The sequence below is a fragment of the Raphanus sativus genome, unplaced genomic scaffold (genome assembly GCF_000801105.2).
Source record: "Raphanus sativus cultivar WK10039 unplaced genomic scaffold, ASM80110v3 Scaffold2350, whole genome shotgun sequence".
NCBI classification, from domain to species: domain Eukaryota; kingdom Viridiplantae; phylum Streptophyta; class Magnoliopsida; order Brassicales; family Brassicaceae; genus Raphanus; species Raphanus sativus.
Window position 1 is genome coordinate 4248 of NW_026617658.1, and position 11777 is coordinate 16024.

Consider the following 11777-nt stretch of genomic DNA (forward strand, 5'->3'; position numbering starts at 1 on the left):
TAGCTGTTAGCTCATCAATTTTCTGGGTGTGTACACTGTTCCCTTTCTTGGAGCGGTTGCTCTCCTGATTCTCATTGGCTGAGCTAGCTGCCATGTTCTCAATCAGTTTGAGCGCTCCATCAGTGGTCTGAGTCATGAAATCTCCATTGCTCGAAGAGTTTAGAGCACCTTGGTATTTCCAGTCCACCCCAGCATAGAAAATGCCCAGGAGGTAATCATCATCAAATCCATGGTGAGGGCATTCTCTCTGGTTGTCATTGAAGCGCTCCCATGCGTCACAAAAAGTCTCATCATGAAGCTGTCTGAATGAAGTGATCTTGTTCCTCAATGCAGCTGTTCTCGCCTTAGAGTAGAAATGGTTGAGGAACGCTGATCGGACCTGTTCCCATGAAGTGAGAGAGCCGGTAGGGAGGGAGTTCAACCACCGTGCAGCTTTTCCATCAAGAGAGAATGGGAATAACATGCACTTGATGTAGTCTGGTGGCACACCATTCGCACGAGTAAAACTGCAGACTTTTTCGAAATTCTCAATATGCTCCATTGGAATTTCTGCAGAGAGACCAGAGAACACTTTTCTCTGCACCAGATCAATCAGAGTAGGCTTGATCTCGAAGTCATGCCTGGTGCAGAGTGGAGGAACAATGGCAGAGCGCATAGTAGGAATGTTCCGCGGAAGGTTTCTCTCCCCGATTGGAACAGTCTGCGCTGCTTGTTCCTGCCGCCCGAGAGCAGCCTGTTGAGCAGATTGTTCTGCAACTGCTTGCTGAGCTTGGATGGTCTGCTGCATCTGAAGCATCTGATGTTGCATCAGTTGCATTGCTGCAGCGAGATCATCATGTTGGCCGTGATCACCCATGGTGGTGTTGGTTGGCCTTGATTGTTGTTTGTTCTGATTTTCTAAACCTTGTGATCTCCTGCAACAAAGAGAAAATAGCAAGTTAGAGGTCTTAGACTAAATAAATAACCGAAAAATAAAGGTAAAAAAAAAGATGGTCCCCGGCAACGGCGCCAAATTGATATTTGTGTTCACGCACACCAATTAACCTAATGTGCACACTACCACAATCGAATGGTATGTCGATGTAGCACTTTAGGATCGAATCCACAGAGACCAACTCTTACACTTTATTTCTATTGGATCAAAATCAAGCTAAGACAAATATGGGGTTTTGATTTAAGTAGTGACGTGCAAGTAAAGTAAATGATTGCAAAGAGTAAATTCAAATCAAAGAGAAGCCAGTCTAGGGTTGCTTCATCGGGTGCTAGAACTTGTGAGCTAAACAATTATTCAAGTGCTAATAAGAACAGTCTAGAACTCGGATCACTCAAGTAGAACAGTCCACTGTCGTAGCACTGCTCCCTATGCTGATCGATCTCACCGTCTAACTGTCGTTGAGGTGAGAAGCGATCGCAAGCAATAGAGATCAGGTCCGATAGGTTCACAAAACACCCTAATATCTACTTTTGCTGATTAGGGATGCAATGCTCATTCAAAACAAATCTAGCAACCTATTACACGGTTAATGAACAGGTTAAACCTATGATCTAACATTAAGCGGCCAGTTTAATGCAAGCAATAAGAACAGTTATGAATGAAGACAATCAATGGATTCACTTATCTATGTTTAGCTCACGAAATCAACACCCTAGAACCCTAGACAAGCTAGCCGACTACTCAGCCATGACACAAGAGATCAAAGACATGGATACTGAATAATACTTCATAAAAATAACAGAAACAAGAGAGGGTTCAGGATGATCTTCTCTAAAACGAGAGAGAGAGATTCTTCTCCCTTTACAAGGTATGAAATCACAAAGCAAGTCTCCAATGGTTTCTTGTGTCTAGAATAGCGTAGAATGATGTAGAAAAATAGAAAAAGAAGTTATCTCAAAAGCCACAGGCGGCCAGAGAGAGAAAAAAGATAATTAGGGCAAATCCCGAGATGTTGTATTTTCCTTATTCGTCGGGAACAACCGCGGGATCACTCCATCTGCTTGTTCCGCTTGATCGGGAACAGTCATCAGACTGTTCTGCGTGAAAATCACCAAACTGCACTGTTTTCTGCCTCTTTTGTTCCAGCAGGTCCATCTCCCATACAGTGCAACTCCAGACCTGTAATGACTCGAAAAGGACTAGAAAGACTCGATAAAGACTTGAAAACCAATTAGAAAACATATATACAATGATGTGTAAATCACCATATATCAGTATTATTAATAAATTTGATTTGTCGAGGGAAAATGGCTTATTCCCCTACGAACTAGTTGTTCTCGGCTTTTTCACACATGAACTTTTAAGCCATGCCAAAAACCACACGAACAATGAAAATATTACTTATTCCCTTATGAACTAATTATTTCCAGCTTTTTCACACATAAATTTTTAAACTTTGCCAAAAACCACATGAACTACGCTATTTTTTGAATTACATACACAAACTATCAATTTTAAGCTAATTCCCTTAAAATCGTAAATTGTGTTATTTAAACATTAACTTAGTTTATGACAAGTGGATAGCCGGTTTAATTTAGGTTGATAAAAAAGGATAATACATCGTTTGTACTTTTTCTTTTTTTTTTTGTCAACTGCTATTCTTCAAAAATCGTTTTACTCTTCATCATCAATTGAGAATAAAATTTATTATTTTATAGAAGATTAAATGTTTTACATAATGCATAAAGAAAGAAGAACATTAACATAGCGGATTGGTAAACTAGTAGTTGCTGCTCTTCTTTCTTTATGCATCATGTAAAACATTTAATCTTTTACAAAATAATAAATTTTATTCTCAATTAATGATGAAAAGTAAAACGATTTTTGAAGAAGAAGAAGAGCAGTTGACAAAAAGAAAAGAAAAAGAACAAAACTATGTATTATTTTTTTTATCAACCCAAATTAAACCGTCTATACACTTGTCATAAACTAAGTTAATATTTAAATAGCACAATTTACGATTTTAGGAGAATTAGCTTAAAATTGATAGTTTGTGTATGTAATTCAAAAAATAGCGTAGTTCATGTGATATTTGGCAAAGTTTAAAAATCTGAGTGTGAAAAAAATGGAAATAATTAGTTCATAGGGGAATAAACAATATTTCCGTTTTTTCGTGTGGTTTTTGGCATAGCTTAAAAGTTCATGTGTGAAAAAGCCGGGAACAACTAGTTCATAGGGAAATAAACCATTTTCCCGATTTGTCGATGTGGTATTACTAAAAATTGTTGTAATTTGCAAAAACATTACTATGAAGAATAAAATCTTATTAGTGCCTTGAGTAATACTAAGTGTATTTGGGTCCAATACGGAGAAGCCCAGATCTGCTGCGCGTGGCCACTGGTGGCTTAACATCGGGTGATCACCAGCCCTCCTGGATGCCTTCGACGGGCTCTCTGGCGGGCAATGCCCAAATTTCCGAGACGGTCATTAGGCGCTAGTCGAATTCCTCTCGAGGCATTCGGATACCAGAGTCATAAAAAAAAAAAATACTAAGTGTAAATATTCAAACATGTGTTTTTAACATATTTTAGACATTTTTTTGTTAAAATTTTTGACACGTTTTAGACAAGTTTCTTATTGTTGAAATTTTAACACGTTTTAGAGAAGTTTTTTTGTCCTCTTGGTAATATCTACCAAACCTAGCAGTTCTAGTTTTTGGTTTTAACACATAGTAATACCTAATATTTTAATAGTCCAGACCTGCAACACAAATATTAATGGATTGGATAGCATCATCAAACGTCAAGCATCCAAAAAAGGTTTTACTATATTTTTTGGTACATACTAGTAATTACCTAGTATCTCACATTGTTGACAGCTCTTAACATGAAAAAAAAATCAATGGGAGAATTATCTCGTATTAAAATATTTTTTGGTACATAGTAAGTACCTAGTATCTTATTAGTACAAACTTGTTTCAATCTTGTAAAACATTATAAAACATCTAATCTATTAAAATTTTAGGCATTCTAAATACGAATAAAAACACACAAAAACTGCCATTGCCCACAATGCACATGACTTGTCTTGAACCAAAAACATTTAACAATAAATTTTTACATTAACATAACTAAATAACATAATCATTATATATAAAACCAAAAGACCAAACACAGGTCAACAGCAAAAAACAAAACATATATAAAACCAAAAAGACCAAACCTACGCCAGCACAAAACCAAAAACTTTACTTAAAGAAGATAATATAATTACTGGCTAGCACGAGCCATTTTGTGAAGTTAACAATGCCTAATCAAAGTACCACGATTTCCATGCTGCTTTGATTGTCAATGCCTCCTCTTATGAGACTAATATATTCAAACCAGAGTAAGAAGCTTCCACGAGTGTATCTCACGGTTCTCACAAGCATCCTTTACCAATTACTTAAACAGCTTCGTTGAACATTGTCATCTTTTATTATGTTGCTTACTTCCTCATCTTCAACACCACTTAGTTACAAGTGTCAGAAAATCCATATGCTTGTTGGCTCTAATCACCATTCCTCTTTACCTAACCAAAACAAATTCTGTACCATTAAAGTCAAAGTGATTGCAAGTTACTCATAGAGATATCATCGTTTGAATAAGATTTCACCACACCCTTCAGACAATCGGCATATACGATCCAAACTATTAACGAGGAGAGTTTAAGAGTCATACTCCATATACAACTTGTATCTGAACGAAAGATCAAGGAACTTACCCAAGACACAGTCGCTAATTGGTAAGACAGAGTAGGTGCTGCCTAAAACAGAGCAATCTTGTCAGTACTTACTTAGAAATAGCATCCCGTGAAAGAAAGACACAATACATTGTGTGGACATTAGAACTAAGAACTTTGACAATCAATATAGCTTAAGAGAACAAAGACATTTAGTAGATACACAGCCTCTGATTAACTATATCCTTCTTGTTGCATGACTCAAAGAAGAAGTAGGACACACTAAGGAAGATGTGAACAAACCTTGTGAGTTGTAAACTCTTGAGAGCCGGAGCAACTTCTTAGGTCCAGGACAAGGATCCATCTTTCTACAAGACGAGATTCTCAGCATCTTCAATCTCTCAACCATTATTTATCCTATGGTCAACACTGAATCTCTCATTTACATATAATAAAGCAACAATAAATCTCTCCACTCTTCCTCCAAATCGAACCATACACTGAAAAGATTCATTTGAGTCGGATCTGGGTGGATAACCCGTTAGTGTTGTGGTTGGGTTGGTAATTCTAAAGATTCATTAAGGACTTTATAGTCTTTAGATGACTTTTTCATTTAAAAATAAAAATACTTTTTTATAAATGGGGCAAAATAAAATTTTGTCCAGCTAAAGAAGAAGAAGAGGAAGAGAGAGATAGGAATGGGTAGTCCTTGGTACTTTGTGGCACTACTTCTCACTATTCTTACCAGCTCCCAGGTTCCAATTCGACAGCCCCAAATAGAAGAATTTGAGATCCGTTGTTTTCGATTTATTTAGTGATTTTGGAATCTCCGCGGATCTATACTTGTTGTTCTCTGCTGGTGATATATTGTCGAATCTTCTTGTTAATAATGCCGTTTCCAACCAATGGATCGATCGTGAGATGCGATATATTTCATTATATTTTACACTCTGAACGTAACACTTAAGCTTGTTGTTGAGAAAAAAAAGGCGATTGTTTCATGCTCTCTCACTGTGTGAACCTTCCTTGTGCCCTCAGGGAATTCTAACAAGTCTTTCTCAAAGTGATGAAGGAGGTTATAAGTACGATTATGCTACCGTTCCCTTTCTTGCCGAAGTTCTCAAGGTTCCTTTTTTTTTTCCTGAGATTCTTGCATCACTTACTTAGCTGCTGAGTCTTAACTTTTTGTTAGCTTCTTCTTCTTCTTCTTCTGCAGCTGATCATTTCTGGTTTGTTTCTCTGGAGAGAGACCAAGACATCTTCTTCTTCTTCTTCATCAGCAACTGCAAAGATTACTAAGGATTGGAAGAGCGTCCGCTTATTTGTTATTCCTTCTATTATTTATCTCATCCATAACAATGTCCAGTTTGCTACTCTCACTTTTGTCGACACATCCACTTATCAAATCATGGGTAATCTCAAGATCGTCACCACTGCCCTTCTCTTTAGGTCTCTCTCTACTACTCTCCTTTTTGCGCAAACAAGTTGATTGATTATATGTTCCCTAAGATAGAGATATTTTTGTAAATTATAGGTTATTTTTGAAGAGGAAATTATCAAACCTTCAGTGGATGGCTATTGGTCTTTTAGCTGTTGGGACTACCACCAGCCAGGTGTTGCTTCTTTTATTCTCCCTCCTTATGCTTCTCAACATTATTCAAAATGATTTCAATTTTGTCTTCTTCTTGTTTCAGATTAAGGGTTGCGGAGAAGCTTCATGTGATTCCCTATTCACAGCACCAATACAAGGCTATTTGTTGGGCATCCTCTCTGCCGCTTTGTCCGCACTAGCCGGAGTCTACACTGAGTTTCTGATGAAGAGAAACAATGACAGCTTATACTGGCAAAACTTGCAGTTGTATACGTAGGTATCTATCTCTTTCTTTCTTTCTTCACATCACCAACACTTTATCATATCACTTGTTTATTTGGGGGAAAATGTCACTCTTGTTTTTTCTCTACTTGTTGTTACCTGCAGGTTTGGCTCACTTTTCAACGTTGCTCGGCTTATAGCAGATGATTTCAGACTCGGGTTTGAAAAGGGTCTTTGGTGGCAACGTATCTTTGATGGCTATAGCATCACCACTTGGTTGGTTGTTCTCAATCTCGGATCCACCGGCTTACTCGTCTCTTGGTTAATGAAGTACGCTGACAATATCGTCAAGGTAAAATGATCAAAACTTGTAAGAGTTACTGTACAAGAACCACTTTTTAAAAACAACTCACATCTACATTTTCTTCTTCCAGGTGTATTCTACATCAATGGCGATGCTACTTACTATGGTTGCATCCATATATCTCTTCAGCTTCAAACCAACGGTCCAGGTTCGTTTGTATATGATTTATATCTCATATCTTCCTTCACGTATTATGTGTTTTGCCTAATTATTGTGTCTTTCTTTGACTTAAAATCAAAACAATGCAGCTTTTCTTGGGTATAATCATATGCATCATGTCACTTCATATGTACTTTGCTCCTCCACAAACGCTCGTAGACTTGCCCGTCACACACGAAGCACATCACAAAACCTTAAAGCAAGTTATCGTAGAAGAAAAGACAGATTCTTGATTCAAATGGATGAAATGGTTTAGTATTACAAAACAATGGACCATCTATCGAGATGGTCTTATTTATAATTTTACGTTTTAGTAAATGATGTTCGTCTAGCTTCTTCACCTTCTTGGTAAATGACTACTTTTGAAACAATGATCTTACTATAATAGCACCTGCACCACGGTTAAATTTTACCTTTATGGTGTTATATTATCTATTTGTTTGTGAAGGTTTTTTACTAGGAGAACTATTTCTTGCCTTCAAATATCCACTAAACTATAATCCCTTGCAAGGTTCCTTTTGAATTTAAAGTTATAATCCCCAGCATTACAACATTTTGGATAGTCATCTGTTATCACCACAATGATTTTTAGAGTAATAGGTTGTTTCATATAAATATATAACTAGTTGTTTGCCCGTAATTTTGCGGGAAATTATATTATATAATGAAATATATATTATGTTTACATTGTTATAATTTTTGAACAATAATTAAAATTTTAATTTTTAATTTCAAAGAGTTGGATAATCAAAAATTTCAGTATACATTTTTAGAAGATCTGTGAGATTTAACATAATTGAACAACATAAACCTTACTTATTACAAATATTTTTCTTAACAGAAAAACAATATTATAACTAATTCAGATAATTGGTTGTGTAATTATTTTATATTTTATTGGGAAAATTGTCAAAACAGAACAAAAATTCAGCATGATTGTTCATATGGTATAAAATCATTATTTAGTTGTCTCTTTAGTATAAATTTTTACATAATTTCAAAATAACCATTGATTAATCTAATTAAACACATTAGGTAGTCATGTGTCACCACCATAATAATTCTTATAATTCTTAGAGTAATAGATTTTCATATAAATATATAGCTAGCTGTTTGCCCGCAATTTTGCGGGACATTATATTTTATAAAGAAATATATATTATGTTTACATTGTTATAATTTTTGAATAATAATTAAATTTTTAATTTTTAATTTCAAATAGTTGGATAACCAAAAATTTCAGTATACATTTTTAGAAAATCTATGAGATTTAACATAATTGAACAACATAAACATTTTTTAGTTTTGGGGAATGTGGGTAAATAGGTGTGATTAGAACCCTAATCAGATTTTGTTAACTACAACAATATTAAATTGACAAAATTCATCCGAGATTAGAAACACTGGAGATGTTTGAGAACAGGATTAAGAGTCTCTATCACATTGATTACTTATAATGCCCCATAGATCTTTTGATGATTGATAATAAAGTTTTTATGGCGACGTTTGGATCTTTTGCTGATATCTTTTTTTTCACATTGCATAATTTGCATTTGTAGTATGCACATATGTATGTTGTATATTTTGTTTGATAAATTATTTATTTGTTTGGTCCTTTCAAAAGAGACTAGACCAGAATTAGCTCACAGAACAAACCATCGCTTAAGGCATATAGTATAAGAAAGCATAATATATTTATTAATAAAAGTTATATATACAATACTATTTTTATGAATATTATTATTTAATCAAATAAACACAAATTATATTTACATATAAACTTTAATAAAGTTATGTAAAAATATAAGTAAAAATTAATGAAAATATAAGTAAAATTTATATAAAATATAAGTAAAATATTATTTTTTAACGTGAGATTTTGTATTAGCAATTGATTTTAATAAATTATGATTGATTAAAGTCAAAATGTGTGTGATAATATTAAAAAATAATGCTACCTTTACATATTATTTAGAAAAACTATTATATTAACTTAACTAATAAATTTATTTGTTTTATCTACAAGATTTTCATAAGAAAATGAACAATGATAGTTAATTCACTATCTAAAATCCCTAAAAAGATAATTAATTCACTATCTAAAATCCCTAAAAAATCTATATATACTGTGCACAATATACATAATTGCCATGTTATCCTTCAATTGTGACTTGTGTGACCTGCTGAGAATTATATTAAAATAAATATTCAATAAACAATATAATAAAGTGTGGCTACCATTGATACACATTTTCTTTTCTTCTTCCTCTTTTCACCACATCTTTATTTCTTCTTCATACGTACAAACACACACCCGATTATCTCAAACACAGGAAGAAATAAATATTCTGGACGTACTAAATTGAATTTGGAGGAGAAGATGGCACCATAGAGAATGAGGTGACATAACGCTTTTTACTCTGTTTTTATTTTTGTTTCTATACTTGTTTCTGTTTTTATTTTTATATTGTGTTTATGTTTATGTTCTTATAATTTATTTCTGTTTTTGTTCTGTTTTTTTTACTCTGTTTTGTTTATGCTTTAGTGATTCAATGGTGAAGAATTACAATGGAGGATCAAAGCGTTTCTGTGTCGAAGAAAGAAAATGAGATAAAAATGATCTTTATATGGTAGTGAAGAATAACGAAGATGAACGAAATGAAAGTGTATCAGCACGTTTGAAAAAAGAAGAACTGAAGAAGATGAACTCGCATTCTATATTATATTCTGCGAACAAAATAGTATACTATTTATTTTGTAATGCAGCTATTTTTGTAAGATTACCATACTATTTGAGACATATTTATATACTATTTTGTAAAAATGTAATAATCTGATGACTGACTGTCAATATTTGAAAACAGGGAAAATTGTTATATCTCAGATGTGGGTTGACATTTTCGGGTTAGGGTATAGTTTTATCATCTGGATTTAGAGTTTATAATTGACTTTAGGGTTTACTAATTAGTGATTAAGGTTTAGTATTTAGAGTAATAAAGGTGAATTTGAGGCCAATATTAGATTTTGAGATTTGTGTTTAGAGTTTAGGATATGTAGTTTATAAACCTATTACACAGGAGGACTCCAAGTGGAATACTATATGAAATAATATTCTATTCATTAGACAATATACCATTTAAGCTCCATATAACTTAAATATTTGCCCATGGGTTCACTAATCCATAGAGGGGGTTAGGGTTTAGTTTTGAAGAGTGGAGAGGATTTAATTTGGGAGTTTGGGTGTAGAAAGAAAAAGAATTATGAAATTACGAAATATGAGACTTTGGAAACCCATAAGAGATTAGCATTTCAAATTTGGGGGCACCATAGAAGATGCCATAACATAAGATGATATATATTACTCACTGGACTTTAAATAGAATACTATAGGAAATAGTATTTTAATAGTTACTATACCATTTAATATACATAAAACATAAATATATGTCTATGAGTTCACTAATCCATAGGAGGTATAGTTTTCCAAATATATGACATGTTCATATTAGGATATGGTATAATAATTTATGATATTTTTCCCAGTCAGCGAAATGTTGCACCTATTACAAAGGAAGACTCCAAACACAATACTATATGAAATAGTATTTGTTACTTTAGTTACTATACCATTTTACTACATAAACTGTAAATATTTGCTCATGGGTTCACTAATCCAAAGGGGGAAAGAGTTAGGGTTTAGTTTTGAATAGTGGGACGATTTAAATTGTGAGTTTGGGTTTAGAGTTTAGAATGACATGATATAGTATGTATTCTTTAATGTAGCTATTTATGTAAGGTTACCATAAATGGTACTGAAGTTCCCTGAATTATTGATAGAAAGAATAACGACGGTGAACGAAGTAAATGTGTCACAATTTAGGGTTTAGTATTTAGAAGTTGGGTCTGTGTTAATCCTTATATATCATTTATAAAGTTTCTATAGTATGTGGTTACGTTGAGAAAATTGGCAGCATTTTATATAAATTTTATTTGGATTTATAATTCAGTTATTTGAGTTTAGATTTAGTAACTAGATGATTTGTCCAGAGACTAATATTTGAGTGGATGAATAAAGTTTAATATGTATGTTCTATATTATGGCTGATAAATTTTAAATATATAATAAAAAATTATAGATTATATTTGTTTATAGTTTCTTGATTATGATATATATTTACTAATTAGAGGTAAGACAGTGATCAGTGACAAAAAAAAAGAGGTAAGACAGTGATGTGGATGATTTTGGTATTGTCGGTGTTTTTAGTGTGCATTAAATTTTGGCCACATCTTATTTAATTACCATCATACGTAAATTTCTCATTCACCATATATTTGTTTTGGCCACATCATCTCTAACAAGACAAAAGTCACTCGATGATTACAGGAAGAAGGGGCAGAACCGGATAATAATTGGTATAAATGTTAGTTCTTACATTATGTCAAAATCAATGGTCTGCACCTAATTAACATATCAAACTTAGACATCTCGCAAATAAGCCCTTAAAAATATTCATATATTAGAGAAAAAATAGATGAATATATTGACGATAAATTCACCTATGTTATAAAATTTCTCTATTATAGAAGAAAATATAGAAAAATAGATAGGAGATGGTCTAATATATATCCATTTTAACATCTCTACACAAACCAAAAGAATCCAACCAATAAGAATGAACCAAAATCGAATTGAAAACTATACAGCCAAACCTAGTTTTTTTTTGGGAAAATTGTTTTTAGGTCAAAATAATGATAACTATGTTCTGTTAAGGTAATCTCATATACAT

The 11777-nt window shown here is 33.2% G+C and overlaps 1 protein-coding gene, 1 long non-coding RNA gene and 1 other non-coding gene across 3 annotated transcripts; 2 read left to right on the forward strand and 1 right to left on the reverse strand.

Moving 5' to 3' along the window:
- The first annotated feature begins 224 nt into the window (after nt 1-224).
- LOC130505529 (small nucleolar RNA R71) lies at nt 225-331 on the forward strand. Its single transcript, XR_008941723.1, has one exon. It is a non-coding gene; the product is annotated as a small nucleolar RNA R71 (small nucleolar RNA).
- Nucleotides 332-4176: 3845 nt separating this feature from the next.
- On the reverse strand, nt 4177-5077 carry LOC130505528 (uncharacterized). Its single transcript, XR_008941722.1, has 3 exons — nt 4958-5077; nt 4697-4738; nt 4177-4504 (listed from the first exon to the last, which is right to left on the reverse strand). It is a non-coding gene; the product is annotated as an uncharacterized LOC130505528 (long non-coding RNA).
- Nucleotides 5078-5326: 249 nt separating this feature from the next.
- On the forward strand, nt 5327-7421 carry LOC108831618 (CMP-sialic acid transporter 1). Its single transcript, XM_057000133.1, has 8 exons — nt 5327-5409; nt 5693-5779; nt 5871-6103; nt 6189-6267; nt 6349-6518; nt 6633-6819; nt 6902-6979; nt 7080-7421. Exons 1-8 carry the CDS (start codon nt 5353-5355, stop codon nt 7221-7223), a joined length of 1035 nt encoding a protein of 344 aa, XP_056856113.1. The 5' UTR covers nt 5327-5352; the 3' UTR covers nt 7224-7421.
- Nucleotides 7422-11777: the final 4356 nt, after the last annotated feature.